This window comes from Barbus barbus (assembly GCF_936440315.1).
Source record: "Barbus barbus genome assembly, chromosome: 35".
Lineage (NCBI taxonomy): Eukaryota > Metazoa > Chordata > Actinopteri > Cypriniformes > Cyprinidae > Barbus > Barbus barbus.
The window spans coordinates 11,982,684-12,001,896 of record NC_136763.1 but is presented as its reverse complement, the minus strand read 5'-3'; the positions used below and the strand labels follow the sequence as shown (position 1 = coordinate 12,001,896).

Below are 19,213 nucleotides of genomic sequence, written 5' to 3'. Positions count from 1 at the left end.
AAGAGGACAAATAAAACAAATTATCTTGCTTTATCAGTGCAGTCACAAGTGAAACTTGTTAAATTAGTTTATATTGTTGGAAATATACAGCGACAGAGACTCGAACATAAGGTCACATGTAGTCATTTTTAAAGCATTATCTTTATACATATGATATTTATATTACATATGATCTGTATATATTAACATTCATTTAAAATAAATGATTTCTAATAACTGTTAAACTAAAATTGCTTTAATAATAATATATCATATAATTATATAAATCATATAAAATAACTAAGTAATTATCATTAAAGCTAGACAATTTTTTTTAGTACTAGTGACCTTTAATTTGGAGCAGGAGAAACTGGGGGAGTGACTTTTTGGTGTCAGACATGTGTCACTTTGCTCACATCTGATTGGTCCAGTCTAACTCGAACACATCCTGCCCGCAGCAGGTTAGCCGTGGAGTTTAAGTTACTATGGCAATGAACGCAGCTAAAAGCCAAGCCACTTTCATGGTACCGAAAACCCAGGATTGGTGCAAACTAAGATGAAATTTACCTGGCTAGCCAGCTAATCCGGTTTCATGGTACAGGCCCCAGGTGCTTGTATCGACAATTTTTGTTGCTAGGTTTTCACAACAAATCCCGCACAATTGCCACTCAAAACTAGCCCAATCGCGTTTCAGAGGGCCCCCGTAAAAATCGAGTTGTACTATATATATATAGATAAAGTAGTATATAGTATGTTGTTAGTTAGATGTCTAGTATTAACTAATGTAACCAATTTTCACTAAAAACTTCTGGACAGTTTACAAACATTGAAGCAATTTGCTGTACTACATTTGTCGATATACGTTATATATATAAAAAACATTCTTATACTAATTAGTATAATTTATTCTGCTCAAATAATGAAAACACCTGATAATTAAATACATGACTGTATAGTTCATTATGGACTTGTATTTTGAAACAAGTCAACCGGAAGTGGTTGTGGGAATTTGTTTTGCAGCGTTGTTTTTAACGTCAAGCTTCCGCACCGGCGGTTGAGTCAAAAAGCTAAAGATGGTTTTGGTTTTGGTTTGTCGTTAATAATTTGTTCAATCAGACATGGATGTGATTAAGACGAGTAGTGAATGAGTTCACGAGTGGAGTCATTTATGGGGGAGATCGTAAACCTTTCCCATAAATAACGTAGACTAGCTCAAATGAACGTCCTGTAATCTGCTCAATAACTCAATACCCAGTTCGTGTTATTTAAATAATCGCGATCGATAGTCATTCATCGTTGTTAAAGTTTCGGCATTAGAAGACGTGCGTGACGGTGTTCAAACTCCACGAGGGGTGAAGATATGGGATAACAGCAGTAATCAGATTAAGCGGCTTTAGACTTCACTTTTGTACACTAAGTACGAACCTTCATGAATTAAATTGCTTTACTGATATATTTGTCATTTGACTGGGTGTTATTAAGTTACTTTCTCATTTTGAATTCAGCTGTTTGCATGTTGACATGGATCAGAGGAGTCAAGAGAGTGGGAATATGGAGGAGGTGAAGATATGTGATCCATCCATCCATCCACAATGTCTTGATCAGACAGGTAATGTTTTGCAGCGTTACAACTTGTGTTATAGTGGCTAACATGCTGATTTTACAGCCCTGATTTTACTTTGCTTTCCAGATGTTGTGTACTCTGATAGAGACGTCCCATCAGAAAACCATTGTGTGAATGAAGATCACAGGATGCCTTCGGACCCAGAGGGGCTCTTGGAGTCAGCAGACCCTACATCAGAGAGCAGCCAACCACAAGAGCTTTTAACAGATATGCAGAAGCTCCGCATTGATGAAGATAGGTCTCTGTGTGCTGGGGGTTCAGAGACTGATTCTGGGAAAGCGTCTGTGGACTCTGCATTAGCCGACAATGGTCATGATGTCTCTGGTGAGTTTGTCGTAACCATGTTAGCCCGGGGTAAGATGGAAGAGCAGGGAATGGGTATGAAAGGAGCCTCGTCCCCTCTATCTGAGACGGGCACACCTCTGGGACCTCCCTCACACAGGAACGAGGATGTGACAGCAGAGAGTTGGAGACAGCACAGGAAGCATGTGTTTGTGCTGAGCGAGGCTGGGAAGCCCATCTACTCCCGATATGGAAGTGAGGAGGCCCTGTCTTCCACCATGGGCGTGATGATGGCCCTGGTGTCCTTCGTTCAAAGTGGAGACAACATCATTCGCTCAGTCTACTCCGGTAGGCGACTTTGGAAATATTCTGTGAAGTGAAAATCGCATGCTTTAATTTACTCATAACTGTGCATGCAAAACATGCAGGTTTTCTCCTCTCAGAAAACAGTTAAAAAGAATTGATGACCAGTCTTGAACTCAGTGGTGTATGTAAATCTTTTTCCAGTCATATGCTCTCTCCATCTTCTAATATCCTCTGATATAGCAACTCAAGTATCTTATTGTGTTTAATTTCATTTCATTGATCTGATTTTTCATGTAGTCCATAGATTTCAATATCATTTTATTTTTTGGTAAAAAATTTGGTTGAACAATTAATATTTTTTCCATTAGTATTTTGTAGAAAACCAACTTAAAAAAAACAAACATCCAAAACAAAAAAAAGCTGTAGTTTTAATGGAATTTTTTCTTCTATTCTATAATGTTTAATGTAATAAAAATGCACTTGTGTTCAAAAGTTCAGATTTTAGAAGTTTATGAAAAAATATTTTACTCTTACCAAGGCTGCATTTATTTGATCAAAAATTTAGTAAAGTAATATTGTGAAATATTATTACAATTTAAAGTAACTTTTCTGTTTTAATATATTTTAAAATGTAAAATGATGGAAAAGCTGAATTTTCAGCAGCATTACTCCAGTCATCATTTTAATATGCAGATTTGACGCTCAATAAATATTATCAATGCTGAAAAGAAAACAGTTGTGCTGCTTAGTATTTTTGTGGAAACATGATAATTTTTTCAGGATTCTTTGATAAATAGAAAAAATTATTTAAAATAGAAAAACGTTTTAATATTTTAAATGTCTTTGCTGTCACTTTTGATTTACTTTAATGAATTTGTCCCTATTGAATAAACATATTCCTTTAAAAAATGTCTTGTTTACATCCACAAATGTGAACACATTTAGTAAAAATTCTTGTGTAATTGTTGTTAGACCCGGGAACAATTAATTATACATCTAAGTAATGATTAATCATTAAACTGGTCTCTTTGCTTCTGTTCTTCTCTCCTGATAGATGAGCACACGGTTGTGTTCATGCAGCGGGGTCCTCTGGTGCTGGTGTCTGTCTCCAGCAGCCGTCAATCCGAGCAGCAGCTCCGTAACGAACTGCTCTACGTCTACAATCAGATCGTCAGCATGCTCACGCAGGCCAGCATCACCCGCATCTTCGAGCACAAGAAGAACTACGATCTGCGTCGCCTGCTGGCTGGCTCGGAGAAGATCCTCGACGGCCTCCTTAACCTTGTGGACTCAGACCCCAGCCTCCTGCTCTTAGCCGTGCACTGTCTTCCCTTGGCCTCGTCTCTCAGGGACTCCCTCAGTCAGATTCTTCAGAAGGCCATCACGCCCAACCTGGTCTTCTCCATCCTCATAGCTAAGAACCAGCTGCTCACCATAGTGCAAGAGAAGATGGTCATCGACGATGCCCGACTGGAGCCTGCTGACCTCCACCTGCTGCTGAACCTCATCGGGGCCTCGTCCGCCTTCCAGGCAGGGGAGATCTGGACGCCCATCTGCCTGCCCAGTTTTAACCCTGACTGTTACTTTTATGCGTACATCTCGTATCTGGACCCTCCTGAATGTACTGTTTGTCTGGTTCTTCTCTCCACTGATAAAGAGGCGTTTTATTCGGTGGCCGAGTGTAAGAGGAAGATCGAGGAGGCTATGCAAACGCAGAATGCGCTCAACTCCATAGCAAAAGCTCATTCGTACAGCGTTAGTCAGGTGGGAGTGTCTGACCTCAGGCATTTCATGTACAAGCCTTTTGATGTGCCCGACAACCATCGCCAGCTAACACAGTTCACCAGGTGAGTCGTTTGATGATATCAAAAAACCTGTCCAGCTCACTTTCTTCCCAAAATAAAAAGTAAGAATTTATATTTCTTTATACTAAGCATGATTTTATTTTATTTATTTTTTTCAGTTGCTTAATTTGTGTAAAAACCGTTATAGATTTTTTTCAAGGATTCTTTGATGAATAGAAAGTTAAAAAAACAAAGAAAACGGCATTTATTTGAAATAGAAAACTTGTGTAACATTTTACTGTCACTTTTGATCAATTGAATGCATCCTTGCTGAATAGAAGTATTAATTTCTTTAGAAAAAATGGGTCTTACTGACCCCAATTTTCATGTATGTTTACTACATTTCTTCCCCTATTTATAATTACTGTGATGCGATGCAAACTCTTATTCATTAATTTTTTACAACTTTTTTTTTAAATTGTGAGGATTTGTCCATCATGGTAGTATTTGATTTGTTGCCTTAAATTTTGTCTGATTTAGGGTAAAAGTTTTTGTGACTGGTTATTTTTTTGTGTATTTATTGTTTATAAAGAAAAAAACAGGGAAACCACCAGTATTAAAATTCTAGACAATAATAATAAGCTGATAATTATTTTCATGATATTAAAATTCTAATATTTTGTCAAAATAAATCATTTTAAAAATATGCTAAATCGTCATTAAAATAATGTTACATTGTAAAAAGTCATAATTTCCTTCATGCAAAATATAATTACTTTTTTTGCCCTTTTGATTTTTGATCAAATGTGACCTGGACATGTTTTTATGAGATTAACCCATATTTTTAATCCTCTGCTTGTTGTGAACACTTTTGTTATTAAATAAATATAATGTATGTGCTGTGAGCTAAAACTATTAGCCAAAATAAGATTAAATACATATAAGTATTAGATGAAAAACTAGAAAATTAGAAAGAAATGTTGCCTTGACAACTAACTGAAATATGTTTAAGTACTAAAATAACTAAAAATGAAATCAAAATAAAGGCTTAATAGTAAATAATGTAAAACTTATAAATATGAAAATATGCAAATTTAAAATATTAATAAATAATATAATAGGATGTAAACAGTGCTAAAAACACTGCCAATGTTTTATTTGGCAACCTTTCAAATGTATTTAGTTAAAGCCTGTGTTTGCTGGTTTCATGACAGGTTTTTCCTTAGCATTTCCACAAGTAACTTTTGAACCGTATCTGTGAGCTGTAGATCTGAGCTCATGGTCATACTCATACATATTTCCTGAAAAGTTCACAGAGGACAGTAATTGAAAGCATGTTTTCTTAATTCACCCTATTGTTTGATGCCAACAGATGGCAGTTGTTAACATGTTATTTCCTCCCTACCCTGTTCCCTTGGAAGAAGGTTCTTCCAGGTTAAAAATGTGGTTAGCGTATGCGCTGGTTCAAAGGTGAGCGCGCGCTGTGAGAGGGGCGGGGGTTGTGAAGTAACGGAGGGTGGAAGGGTGAGCGGATGTGAAAGATGAGGCAATGGAGGGAATAACATGTGTTAGCTGAATAAACGTCATGTTTTATTTGATTTAACAGCAGTGGCTTTTATTGAAAGCACTGTGTGTGTCATGCGGTACAACAAAATGCACCACTAATATAATTTCAGAAGATATGAATGAGATGTAAAGCACAAAGCCACTTTTGTTTTCCCTCTGTGTCTCATGGATTTACCACAGCCCAGAGATGGAAGCGCCGTACAGCAGTGAGGAGGAGCAGATGAGACTTCTGGACCTGTACAGAGGCATGCACAGCCGAATCCACAGCACCTCACGTCCCCTCAAGCTCATCTACCATGTGGCTGAACGTGAGACTCTGCTGGCCTGGGTATGTGAATGATAACTGCTGTCACATGCATCTGTTCCCAGTCCTCAGAGAGCAAAACATGTTGATGCTGTGCTTTCTATCTCGCCTGGCGCTTTCACACGCTCTCCGCGCAGACCTTGAAAGATCGAGTTACCTTCGAGCAGCACTCAAAATTTGCAAATGAGGATCCTGACCTTGCTCCAAATGAAGTTGCTTTGTAATATTCTCAGGTTAATTACGTGTTGCCAAAAGCAATTCAAAGGAATAGTTCACCCAAAAATTTAAATTTCCTGAAAATGTAGTCGCCTTCAGGCCATCCAAAATATAGATGAGTCGGTTTCTTAATTTAGCATTACAGCACTCGCTCACCAATGGATCCTCTACAGTGAATGGGTGCCGTCAGAATGAGAGCCTAAACAGCTGATAAAAACCACAATAATCCACAAGTAATCTCCAGTCCATCAATGATGTCTTGTGAAGTGAAAAGATACAGGTTTGTAAAAAAACAAATCCATCTTTAAGATGTTTTTAGCTTCAAACTGTTGCTCAAAGGTCAAGCACTGTTTGGATTACTTGTGGATTATTGATTTGATCAGCTGTTTAGGCTCTCATTCTGACGGCACCCATTCACTGCAGAGCATCTCTCCAAATCTATATCTTGGATGACCTGAATGTGAGTACATTTTCAGCAAATTTTGGCTGAACTCTTCCTTTTTTTCTCATTCCAGGTCACGAGCAAATTTGAGTTGTATACGTGCTTCAGTCCCCTTGTCACGAAAACCTGTGCCATCAATGCCATCACTAAACTGCTGCGCTGGATCAAGAAGGAGGAAGACCGTCTGTTTATCCGATACCCTCCAAAATACTCCACCACACCTAACCCCAGTAAGAGCTCTAAAGGAGGTAAGAGTCCAATTGAATCCGATGTATGATTTCTTGGTGGTTTACAAGATTCCCTTCATCTGCTGACCATTTGCTTTGGTTTGGTTTCAGATGCACACTGACCTGACCGACCTGCTGCAAAAAAGGCAGCACGTGCATCTCTGCATTCACACTTAACTCAGTTTAGTAATACAATGGAGACGATTCAACCAAAAGATCCTAATCTACCGTGAGTAAAGTTATGTAAAGCTGCTGCTTTTTTTGTGTTTGTGTGTGTCTTGGAACATTTGACAGACACATCTTGGACTGGATCTGATTTTATGTGAAGGAAAAAAAACCATCATATTTTGTGAACCTTTTATTCCAGAACAGAACATTTTGAGCTTTTCGTATGCAAAGGCCCAATAAAATGTGGATTTTTTTCCTTCTCAACTGGTGGCAGTGAACAGTTATTGAAGCTATAACTGGATTGTTTTACTTTATAGTAACATTTAATTGCATATTGATTAGATGGTATTAAATTAAAAGATCAAATTTGGTGTCCCAGTGTTTGAATGAAGACAAGCTGTTCATCATGGTCTAAACAGCTTTCTGACAAAGTCTCTAATTTAGCATGGCTGCTGCATTGTGCATTGCACCTTTCTTCTTTCTTGTGATGCATTCTTTTAGAGGTTTCCTTTGCCTTTTTGTCTTATATGGTTTTCTACTTGAAACTGAACAGACCAAGGTTGCTCCATTTTAATGAAAGAAAATATGATATAAAACATATCACCAGATCAGGTCTTTGCTATGGGATTAATGTACTTTCATTTCTGTCTCAGTTAGGTAAGGTTACTGCACAGCACGTGTAGTTTACTGTTGTATATATTTGTTTGTTTCCTGTTTGACATGCCAGTCATGAATCGTGACATTCATTCCTCTGGCATGTACACTATGAGGTTGTCAAGATCAAGACCACCAAAATATGTTTGTTTTAAACCACTGGGCATAACAGGAAAATCCTCAGTGTGTGATATTTGGAGAACTACACACAAAAGAACTACTTTTTTTCTGTAAAGCATTTGTATTCAAGATGAATAATATATTGGTGCTGTAATAAATCTGAGGTTGCTCAAAGTACATGTATTTTGAAATCTCATTTACTGATGTGAACGCTAAATTTAATCTAAGTGCATAAGTTGAACTTGTAAACAGATGACAGATAGGGAAACACAAGCTCAACAGTGTTTTTATTTCTCATTTGAGAAAATACTTTGACATTTTTTGTTTGGTACTATTAGCTTTTTCACAGGCTTTAAAAAAAAAACACATTTCTCTTTTACTCTGCGTATATGATCTAAGAGACTACATAGTATTTTACTCTATAATGTTCTCTCACTGTAGACCACTAAGGAACAATTGCATTAAAGCAGTAATGCCTTCTGAACAATAAAAAGCTCTACAGAGCTGTTAAATTAAACCTTCTCAATAACTATTAAATAACTTTTTCATAACCACTCCAAATAAATTAAAATGACATGTACAAAGTTTGTCATTAATTTACATTTCAGATTTTAAAAACACATCTGTGCATATTTTCTACATACATGCATTTATATTTACAGTGATCTCCACCCACAATTACAAGCTTTTTAACAAACACAGCCTTTCTTTAAAATAAAGGGCACATGTTAACTTAAAAAAAAAGACACAAATTAGATGCTCGGTGTAAGCAGTGCCAAAGAGATAAATATTTTAATTAGTGGCACCTCACAGTAGGTAAAAACCGCCATGGTAGTAAAACACCAGACGCTCAGAAGTTGGCAAATGATCAAGACGAAAAGCATATATGATCATGCTAGAATGATTAACCAGCAGCTCTAAGGGCAATACAACTTTTTTTGTGCACATTCTAAGTCCAGAAATGTAGACAATTACAAAATGCATTCTAGCTCAAAGTTCCTGAATTGTACTGCCCGAATACTCTGGTGCATTGGCAACATAAGTGATACTATCACCTCACATTCAAGAAAACTGCCAAAAATGGACAAAACATTTCAACATAAGTGCAATTACAATAAGTGAAGTTAAAACATTCTTAAAAATCTTGGTTGAATGACAACGTTAAAAGTTAAGCTTAAGTTAAGGTTTGATTTATGATGTGCCTTGACTTATGGAGGGTAGGAAAACAAAGAGCTTATGAATCACTGGTATAAAAACGAATAAACATCTGAATGTTATGAACGTACCTTCATTGGTATCTTACAGTCAGTTTAGACAAACATTTAATAGAAGTCTTTTATATAAAATTTGAGGGGTTAAAGGTTGAGTTTTCCTTCACGTGGCTCAGGTGTGTCATCGCCCTGTCGTATGCCATGTGTACTGACTTCCGCACATTCGGTTTCTTGCCCTCCATCAGACGCAGCCTGTCTACAGTGTCGTCAATGCCCATGTGATGGAGCTTGTCCAATTGCAGCCACTGCCTGATTGTCAATGAATAATAAAACAGTGACTTCAGTAGACCTAAAACAGACTTTGAAATGCGTTTCATGAAATGTACGTTTTTCCTTACCAGGTTCTTTTTGTATCAAAAAACAGCACAAGAAAGAGCTTCTCCTCGGTCTCCTCCTGTCTTCGTTTACCCAGATCCAAAACATCTGCTGGAGGCACTGGGATGGGAATGCCGTTGTGAAGAATTCCTTCCCGGGGCATATTAGGATTGACAATCTGTTGAAAACCATCCTTACTTTAGGCTAGGATAGGGTGGATATACTAAATCATCTATTCAAGTGTCTCATGTATATATTCAACACCATGTGATCCTTACCATTGCAGGGTATGAGGGGTATCCACGACATTTTGCCCAAACCAAGGTAAGAGGTTCCATCTCATCATTTTGAGAAGTTTCTTTGCCAACGATGATGAAGACAATGATAGTTGAGCAGAACGAATGAAAGGAGAGCAATAAAGTTTAAGGTATTTGTTGTACTCACTTGCATTAGAAACTCCATTCTCCTCCTCACAAACAGGAACTTTGCTGAGAGCTGGTTTACCACGACTGCGTTTTGGAGGCGAGGAACTGCAGAGAACATTAGAAGACATACGTTTTTAAAATACAAAGCTCTTGTAACAGGCACCTTGAACACCTGGTTTTAACATCAGGTGTAAGGCGATCCAATCTCAAGAGGACAGTGCTAATTACAGGTGTAAAAACCCAGTCATATAACTGGTTTCCATCCGCAAACTTTATGTGAATTTTGGATTGCTGCATAAAAATTCTGGACAAAAAAAAAAAAGTCAAATATAAAATGTGCACACATTTAAGGTGGATACATGTTTTATTCAGCAAGCAATCATGAGCATAAACATATATTAAATATATTTCTAAAGTATAAATTAAATGTAGAATTGATAACAGTTACATTTGTTTAGGCCATTAATGTTTGTAAAACTCCTCGCTTAGTTTGCTAGTATTGTGTTAAAAAGAAAACTATCACTTTCAGGTAAATTGGTGCAAAATATTACGGCATGTTTGTAATGAGACTACATTTCAAATGATGAGGGGAAAAATTCTATTTTGCTGTGCAGTGATTTCTTTACTTTTAATGTACACTAGTGTTGAAAAGTTAAACAGTAATATTGTGAAATATAATTACAGTCTTCTATGTTTCAAATGTAATTTATTCATGTTATACAAAGCTGAATTTTTACCATCCATTACTCCAGTCTTCAGTGTCACTTTAATATGTTGCTTTTCTGCTCAAGAAACATTTCTCAATATTAGCCATGTTTAATTTTTTTTTGGAAAACTGTGATACACTTTTTCAGGATTCAGGGTACGAAAGAACAGCATATATTTGAAATAAAAAAAAAACTATGTAAATGTAATCACTGGTCTGTTAAGGCGGATCAGATCACTGCAGACAGATGTTAACACCGATTCTAAACTAGGACCCTATAGTGACAGCATTTAAAGCACGCTGACAGCATGCACTACCTGTGTGATGGGAAGGTGGGAGAGCAGCTTTCTGAATCTGATGAGTTGCCGCTGTGTCTCTTGAGTCCATTTGTGATGCCTAAATAAAGAGCATTAGAGCACATTAAACATCGTGGTGGACAGCACTTAAATCACTGCTCAATGAACTTGAGTAATCGCCTCAGTAAAGATATTCCAGTACCGTTTTCTTCAGTTGAAGAGTGGGCCTTTTCTCCTTCTCCGTCCGAGCATGTACTCAGTCCTCTGGATCTCAGCTGGTGAGGGGATGGAGGGGGCGATTTCGGGGCTGGTGGTGCTGACAATAATTTGGCTGGTGTGGTCTGCTCCAGCGATACATCATTTTCAGCTTTGCTGACTCCATTTTGCAATAAAACAGGCTTGTCCTTTGTTAGTCTGGTTCCATTTTTAGCTTTCTTAAAGAGAATCGATGTCCGACGACCCACACCCATCTTGGGCGAATCTGATGGGCTCTCTGTGGAGGAAACCCTGATCACTGCATCCACGTGAGTGCTGGGGTCCTGCTCTTTTCTGTGGAAGTTCTCGTCGTCTTCTATAATCTGATCATGATTTTCTTTCAGGCCTCTTTCTTTTCCTTTTGCCCTCCGTTTTCTGCTGTCAGGTTTATTTGACTCTGCTGGAGTGGTGGTCCGTCCCATCTCAAGGCAGAACATAGGCGGGTTTGGTGGAGCATCTCCAGGTAAAGGTGAAGAGGCCGGACAAGTGGGTTCCTGCACTTTTTGCGATGTTGATTTCTTTAGGTCTTCAACCATGGAAAGGGATTAATGATTAACTTAAAGTTACATGTAACTCATGAGGTTTGAATTAAAAACAATCATCCTCTGTCACTTGACGGACTGGGTTGTAAGTTTTCTGCCATGGTCTATTGTAGAAGCCCATTTGTGCTTCAATAAAAAAGGTTACTGTGAGAGTTTAAAATAACAAATAGTAACCTTTGTTGTTATTCTTAACTAAAATTTTCTATTGAAATTTTAATAAAGTAAATCAAATTAAATAAAAATGAAAATATGAAATGAAACACCTGAACTGACAAACTAAACTGGCAAACTTAACTGAAATAAATTAAGTTGAAGTAACAATTACTTACATTAAAACTGAAATAGATTAATTTAAAGCTAAATCAAAATTATAAAAAAAATAGAAATGACAAAACACATAAAAATGACTAAAACTTACAACTAAATGAAAATAAAAAAAGTATAAGAATAAAAGCTGCTTAAAAAATATATATATACATATATAAATGCTACAATATTATATAATACTAAATCAACACGTAGTAAAATTGCCAGATATAATGTCATCCACACAAAATATGATGTCACGAATATGAAAAATAGCTGCAATTATCTTTATTCATTTTTTCACTGAGGCACAAATGGTCTTCCTTAAAATATAGACTTTGGTGGCATCCATAATATTACTCTTACTTCCCTGAAAATGATATAGTACATAAATCATATAGCATTAAATTCTGAGAATAGCAGAAATTTTCCAGGCATTTATTTACACATCCTCTGGACATGATTTACCTTGTTTGCTTTGCATTACCTGTGTTGGAGGTTATGTATTCCATCTTTTTCTCAGTCTTTTCCCCTTTAATTTTCCCATTCAGCAGTCGTGAGTTGCGGTCCTGGTGGCTGATTTTGTGACGGAGGCTGTTAATTTCTCTGCGCAGCAGGCGCATGCGTTTTGTGCGACCTCCGCTGGTGCGCATAGATGCCACCAGATCCAGTTTGTCCAGCAGGGTTTTCAGCTGGTTCTCAGGACACATGTGCACACGATTTTCAGGGTCCAAGAGCAAGTCAACTGGAAGTCATTTGATAGAAAGAAAAATGCAATGATTAATATTCATTCATCGTGGGCTACATTTATTGTTTTTTTTAATTCTTTCTGAAGCTTTAAAATGACATGAAGGCAAGCATATAATGACAGAATTTACATTTTTTAATCATGTCATTAAAAGGCTATACACTATTCTGGGGACTTTTGGTTTCGGAAGAAGCACACATGAATGTTCACCTTCATCCCACCAGGAGACTGTGGCGTTGCGTGTGCTGGCCTTTTCTGGCAGGTGCATGCCTGTGCTGGGATCAAGGCCTATGCTGAGAGCCTGGAGTTGGGCGTGTCTCAGAATAGCTCCGCCCACCTCCCGAAGTTGCATGGCAGTTTTGTGGAACACTGTGTCATTGGAGTTGTATCTCAGACAGTTGGATATCATCAGATTGAAATCACTTTCCAAGTCAGCCACCGATGAGTATTTATGGGCCTCCAGCTTGTCATGCATCGTAGAGAAGTCCATCGGCTCAGAAACAAATTCCATATAGTCTGGAACCTGGGAAAACATTAAAAAGGATGTATGGAAAAAAGGATTTTCCTTGCACTCTTAAAATAAAAAGGTCAGTCTACGTCATTTAGATACGTCACGTTCACAGCTAAATTAAATGAACTGTGTTATTTCCTCACCTCCTTCAAATTGACCGGTGAGGTGAAAATATGATCAGTGTCTTTCTCCTGCAGCTGCTCCAGTGTAGAGCGCAGAAACATCAGCGCTGGGGTGAGCTGCAGCTCCAGGACAGCCTGCTGAAGTTTCATCTTACCAGAAAAGAGAGCCAAATTAAACCGATGCTGTGAATTAGTAATTACCTCAGGCCTGTTCTGGCAATAAGTGATGGTTTGCAGAGAACAGGGCCTGGACAATGTATCAAAAGAACATTACAGAATGAAGCGATCTGTGTCACCTGTTCTCTTTTAAGTCTCTCCCTCTTTCTTATAAGCTCAATAAGAAGTCGAGCTTTTTCCAGGTCCTGACGAAGCTTCTGCCAGTACTTTAGCTCTTCTCTGACAGCCTGCAACTTTGGATCTGGCTCTCTCTAAAATTGAAAAAAAATCTGTGAATGTAATGCACATACAAGCAATCTGGGGTCTTTTAATACACTCAGTAAGTAATACTTTTGTCCTATGCAGAAAAGATTTGAAAACATTATCAAATCAGCCATAGTATGTAATATACAAACAAACTTGGGGCAGGGAAAGTGTGAATGACAAGTGCTACAAATTTGTAGAAATCAGCAGAGCTTTGCTGGCACAGATTCTGTGTGGGCTTGGTTATTAATAGATGGAGAACACATTATTTACACTCATTACTGTCAATAAAAGTAATGTGTTACAGCACACTAACCTGCTCTGACTTCTGAGCCTGTAGATGAGAATGGAGCCGGCGGATGAGTGGCACTCCATTACGAGAGTGACGCTTTAGCAGCCAGTAATTGTGGAGCCTCTGCATAAACTGATTCTTCCTTTCAACAGAAACCCCTGTGCAAATCTTGTTGAGCCTATTTAAAAAATATGATAAAGGCCAATTGTTAAATTCTACATGAAACATTCACGTCCTGTTTCTCACCTGTAATGTAACTAGGGCTGCACGATATTTTGCATGCGATAGTCATGCGCATCTCATTAGTAAAGACAGTTCTGTGATTAGCAGTAAATCTTCATCACCTGCTTTCAGATGGAGCGGCATTTAATACAGAGCTGTAGTTCACTGACAAGCTACACAATTCACACTCATAATCGCAGATGAATCGCATTCGATTTTGAACGTGATATTGCGTAGCTTGTCAGCGATCTATGGCTCTGGGTATTAAATGCTGCTCCATCTGAAAAGCAGGTGATGGAGATTTACTGCTAATCACAGAACCGTCTTTACTAATGAGTTGCGCATGACTATCGCATGCAAAATATCGAGCAGCCCTAAATGTAACACATTTCTAAAGTAACACAGGATATCCAATTATGTTCACTTTATCCATTAGGATTATAACATTTACATTTACATTTATTCATTTAGCTGACGCTTTTATCCAAAGCGACTTACCGTTGCTATATATGTCAGAGGTCGCACGCCTCTGGAGCAACTAGGGGTTAAGTGTCTTGCTCAGGGACACATTGGTGTCTCACAGTGGATTCGAACCCGGGTCTCTCACACCAAAGGCATGTGTCTTATCCACTGCGCCATCACCACATAAAAAGCGTGTTCAATACTAGAACAGAGCTAGACCTAGATGTGCTCATAAAGGAATTTGAAACATGTCTGTATACAATTTTTTAAGGCAGGGTCTGAAGGCCATGTTCATTCTCAAAAGCATTTTGATGTATCCCAATAATAATGCTATACATGTTTAAAATGTATTTGTTTGCCATTATTGCCATAACATTTATTACATTATTTTTAAAAATGTTTTTGAAAGAAGTCTCTTATGCTTGATCAAAAATAAAGTGAAAATAGTAATACTGAAAAATGTTATTATAATATAAAGCAGCATTTATTTCAATAGAAATTTGTTGTTACAATGTAAAAGTATATACTGTCACTTTTGATCAATGTAATGCATTCTTATTGAATACAAGTATGAATTTCTTTAAAAAAAAAAAATCTTACTGACCCCAAACTCCTAAAACAATAGCCTTAAGCTATTATTGTTTAACATTATTTTCCAGCCTAGACTGTGTTTTAGGAAGATAAACAGTATCAATTCAATTTGATGCTGATTTTAGAATTAAGTCACTTCCACACTGACCAAATATAAGGTGAAGATAAGGTACTTCTACATGTTTACAGTAAGGTAAGATGAAAAGACCAGACATAGACAAAAAACCAGACAAAAACATTTACCGAAAGGACGGTATCTGCGGCACCAGCAGGAGCGGCACTCCCGTCTTCCGCGAGGTCCCTGGCGGATTCTTCTGCGTTTTCCTCTGTTGTGCGGCTGAACCTTTTTTCCGCCCATTCTGGTTTTGCTGCAGTGGAGGCCCTAGTGTGTATGACCTCTGACCTCTGTTACCCCTGCCCCCGACCAACCCGTTGTCTTCATCCCCCTCGGTCCCCATGCCAGGAGGCGAGTGGTTCTCGCAATACGCAGTCTTCTTCACAGTAAAAGTGGTGCCGTTGGCACCGGTCTCACGCACGGGATCAATTTTCATATAGAGCCCAGCTCTCTGGGCACAAGTGACGTGAAATGCCCTGTAGCAGTTCGCTTTGTGGCACTGAATAGACGCCCCTCTGCCTTTCTGTTTGCACAGGTAACAGGTGAGCTTCCATCGCGCAGGGGGAATGTTCTTCACTCCCTCCACGGGCTCCAGGAACACAGTGTTGGCAAAGCACACTTCAGGGATCCATATGGCACAGATGACATGGGCCCAGCTTCCGTCGCTGGTTTGCTTGAACGCACCTCCCCGATTGGGGCAGAGGACGCAATCGACGGGACGCGACGGGGACTGCAGACAGCACCTGCACAGCCACTGGCCCTCAGGGATGTAAGGCACCCCGTAACATTCCTGGTGCACGGCGAGGTTGCAGATGTCGCAGAACAGGATGACGTTGCTGTTGAGACACTCGTCGTCGAGGCAAACGCAACAGTAGGCATCTTCGTCGATGGTGCTCTGGGACAGCGTCTGGCTGCGGGACTCCAAAATGGACTCACGTTCAAGTCGGTCAATCAGTAACTCAAACGTATCAGGAGGGACTGAAGCGTGTCCATCAGACACACGCTTTCGATTGACCATCTCTAGCCAAGCCATGTCCTCCTCGTCCATGTCATACTCAGCTTCGTTGTCCAGCTCTTCCCCTGACTTCTCTATGTAGCGGTAATAAGCCACAGGAAGAGGAGGAACCTCTGAAGCCGTGAAAGTGTCCACCTTACGAAACGTAGGCTTAGGCAAGGGGGTTTGATTATGGGCCACCTGGTTTTGCAAGCTATACTGAGAGCTTGATTTCTTTTTGGCTGAGTGTTTGCCATCTTTCCGCTTGCTTTTAGATGCGGTCTGTTTGTTTCCCTGTCTCTGCTCGCTGTTCTCTTTGTTACTGTTGCATTCCGTCAGATCCTGAGCCAGCATCTCGTCTTCTGTTACAACGGAGAGCTGGTCACAGATGTTGATCCGGTGGAGCCGTCCTTCCAGCTCAATCTCCACCATTTTCTGAGCCTGTGCATACGTAAGTGTGTCTCTCGTGGTAGAGAAGTTCAGTCTGCATGGAGAAGGCGGACAGAGCAGAGCATCTGTGTCAGCGTGGCTGGATGGACCAACCTGCCCTCGATCCTCTCCTCTGACCATCCCTCTCCCAAAGCCTCCAGCCCTGGACTGGCAAACTCGTTTTCTTAACTTCCTCATTGGAGTTGCCGTCTATATAAACGCTAAAATATAAATGGACATAAGTACCTGCAAAGATAAAAATAATAAATATATGTTACAAATATTGAGCAGATACTGCTAACAAAACTAAGACAAGACACTACAGGCAAAGACTATAGAAATACAAAGATGCTTCACTCCTATACGTATGAATGGGAGAAACTGCAAAGCGCAATATTGAGGAATAGTCCTTCCTTCTAAATAAAAGAGCCAGTCACTAATTGGTAAAGTCATTGCGTCACTGCAGCCGCTGTTAGAAGCTCCAGTTCCCATAGAAACCTGAGGCTAGACCAGCCAATCCGCATGCGTCGTCTTAAGCGCATTATAAGTGTGCATGCGCATTGGCTGGTCTAGCCTGAACAATAAGCTTTTTTAACACTATTTGAGCATAAGAAACAACATTCATGGGGGAGTTCACTTCAGATTTAGTTGCTGATTTGAAATATGTAATTTATTTGGCGACTTCAGTGGTTTTTGAGCTTTCAGGATTCCCCCATTCATTTAGATAGGACTTGGTCTTGTTTGAGCCGCCCAGCGGCATTGCAAATATGTCCGCAGAGTGAACAGACTTTCCTTGAAAGGGACTTTGCTACAGGTCAGTTTTAAGGACTTATATACACTATCAATATCTATATTCTGAAGGTTTTTACAGAAGAGATTGTTAATTTGCCTTGGAATTTATGCACTGCGATTATTCAATGCAAAAGGTTTGGTGATATATATTAGTAAAAAAAACAAAAGACGTTTACCCTATTCATCCGTAGTGTCTTGCCATAAACCATAAAAACCATGTTGGTGCAGCAAACCTTCTCAGGTTGGTTTTAATAGCTTTTAGCAATGATAGGAATGTAAAACATTGCGGAGTGTCTATTTACACTTAGTGAAAATAGCCCCCCTTGTTGGCAGAGGCTATTTACACTAACTCCGCCCACCAACGTGTGACTGGGATAGTCAATATTATAAAAAACGGCTATGAATCATCAGCTCCAGTGGTGCAGAAGGTAAAGCTCGTGTTGTGGTCATCGTAAAGGCATTTATTTTCAATAAAAATTAAGGAAATAATCAAAAAGTTGAAAATAAAGTATCGGGTAGGGTTAGGGTAGGTGTAGGGAGGGCTTTATTGTACCAGAAAGGTGGCATCCATTTAATAAATTTTAATTAAAAATTAAATTTACACTCAATACGTTATTATTGCATTCTGTTTATAATGTAATTCAATACTGAAGTGCAGATAATTGTTGCCACTATTTGCAACAAGTAGTATAAATAGCAGAAAATCCTGCTATTTTAACAGTGTAAATAGCCTCTGACAAAAAAAAATAACTGTCAAATGTAGCAGCTACTCTGCTCCTTCACGGTGCGTTGCTGTAACATAAAAAGTAAAAGTAAATGCTTTATTGTGAACAATAGCCATCTTATCATTACTAATATGAGCAGATAGACATTTACAGCATGCATTTCACTCCATTTGAAACGTTGGAAATAAATATATATCAGGCGAACCAATAGGGTGCTTTGCACATATCACGTGAATACTTCGAGCCAATCACCGGGCAGAACTTCAATGTTCCCTCGACCCAGTTGACGTAGTTCGGTTGCAGAGCGCTAAATACCAATCCTGAAGCGAGACAAACGAGTCAGCCATTTTAGCAGTGCTGATGGACAGTCTCAACCTTGATTGTTTTCCTGATAACAAACTCTGACGGTGTAATTACAGTTCATCAACCAAACGACAAATAACTGCACATTTGCAAGTCGTTTGCATGCAATGCCGTGTGCGTATCTGCAGAGAAAAAGCACTTGTGTGTAATAAAGCGCCGTGTACAGCAGCAAAGCAGCGCCTTTCAGTGCTGGAGCCATGTTTAGAGAGTGCAAGCAAGCAACCGCAGCGCTAACTGCCTCCGTGGCATTACTGTTTATAGAAAATAGCTGAAAATAAATCCGCAAACTTACTCTTTTATCGAGCGCTCGAAACGACAGAGAATGCCGGTCATATCCAGGGGCGACAGCGTCCTCTTCTGTAGCAAGACGGGCTTCCTCAACCCTCCATTGATGAGGCTTCCCACAAAAACCTTTCTGAACACACGTCCCGGCTGTTTACACAACACTAACACCTTGACATGGTGCCCGAGTGTTTCAAATAGGCGCCTGACATTATTGCAGAGTGTATCGGGTGCATTGAACGTTGGTTTGTAATTAAATTGGCAAGAAAAATACGCCCCTTTAGAAAAAAAGGTGAATTCTCGGCGTTGGGTTTGCACTTGGCGCGCGCATCATGCGCACTGGTCTGTGATTGGTCG

General features: G+C 39.1%; 2 protein-coding genes across 3 annotated transcripts; one reads left to right on the top strand and one right to left on the bottom strand.

Annotated features, from left to right (window-relative positions):
- Nucleotides 1-408: 408 nt before the first annotated feature.
- Nucleotides 409-7,853, top strand: mon1bb (MON1 secretory trafficking family member Bb). The gene is made up of 7 exons (XM_079393524.1): nt 409-1,396; nt 1,485-1,588; nt 1,670-2,233; nt 3,246-4,038; nt 5,722-5,869; nt 6,577-6,751; nt 6,842-7,853. The coding sequence occupies exons 2-7, from the start codon at nt 1,501-1,503 to the stop codon at nt 6,850-6,852; spliced, it is 1,779 nt and encodes a 592-aa protein (XP_079249650.1). The 5' UTR covers nt 409-1,396; nt 1,485-1,500; the 3' UTR covers nt 6,853-7,853.
- An 85-nt stretch (nt 7,854-7,938) lies between these two features.
- Nucleotides 7,939-19,204, bottom strand: brpf3a (bromodomain and PHD finger containing, 3a). Of its 2 annotated transcripts, XM_079393523.1 has the most exons (13): nt 18,867-19,204; nt 15,400-16,940; nt 13,906-14,059; nt 13,466-13,597; nt 13,191-13,319; nt 12,747-13,059; nt 12,276-12,533; nt 10,888-11,466; nt 10,707-10,785; nt 9,703-9,788; nt 9,537-9,616; nt 9,282-9,436; nt 7,939-9,192 (listed from the first exon to the last, which is right to left on the bottom strand). In XM_079393523.1, the coding sequence occupies exons 2-13, from the start codon at nt 16,890-16,892 to the stop codon at nt 9,009-9,011; spliced, it is 3,642 nt and encodes a 1,213-aa protein (XP_079249649.1). In that variant the 5' UTR covers nt 16,893-16,940; nt 18,867-19,204; the 3' UTR covers nt 7,939-9,008. The 2 variants fall into 2 exon arrangements, 1 of the variants encoding a protein (XP_079249649.1); XR_013782894.1 differs by lacking the exon at nt 9,537-9,616 and having other exon boundaries at nt 7,943-9,192; nt 18,867-19,144.
- Nucleotides 19,205-19,213: the final 9 nt, after the last annotated feature.

What these genes read in the sequence shown, in the direction of transcription:
- brpf3a (XM_079393523.1), bottom strand. Translation starts at nt 16,892, where the DNA reads ATGAGGAAGTTAAGAAAACGAGTTTGCCAGTCCAGGGCTGGAGGCTTT. An exon ending in AGTCTCCTGGTGGGATGAAG is followed by an intron (nt 12,534 to 12,746) that starts GTGAACATTCAT and finishes AATGACTTCCAG; the next exon opens with TTGACTTGCTCTTGGACCCT. An exon ending in GAATGGAGTTTCTAATGCAA is followed by an intron (nt 9,617 to 9,702) that starts GTGAGTACAACA and finishes TCGTTGGCAAAG; the next exon opens with AAACTTCTCAAAATGATGAG.
- mon1bb (XM_079393524.1), top strand. Translation starts at nt 1,501, where the DNA reads ATGGATCAGAGGAGTCAAGAGAGTGGGAATATGGAGGAGGTGAAGATA. An exon ending in CATTCGCTCAGTCTACTCCG is followed by an intron (nt 2,234 to 3,245) that starts GTAGGCGACTTT and finishes CTCTCCTGATAG; the next exon opens with ATGAGCACACGGTTGTGTTC. An exon ending in GTGAGACTCTGCTGGCCTGG is followed by an intron (nt 5,870 to 6,576) that starts GTATGTGAATGA and finishes TTCTCATTCCAG; the next exon opens with GTCACGAGCAAATTTGAGTT.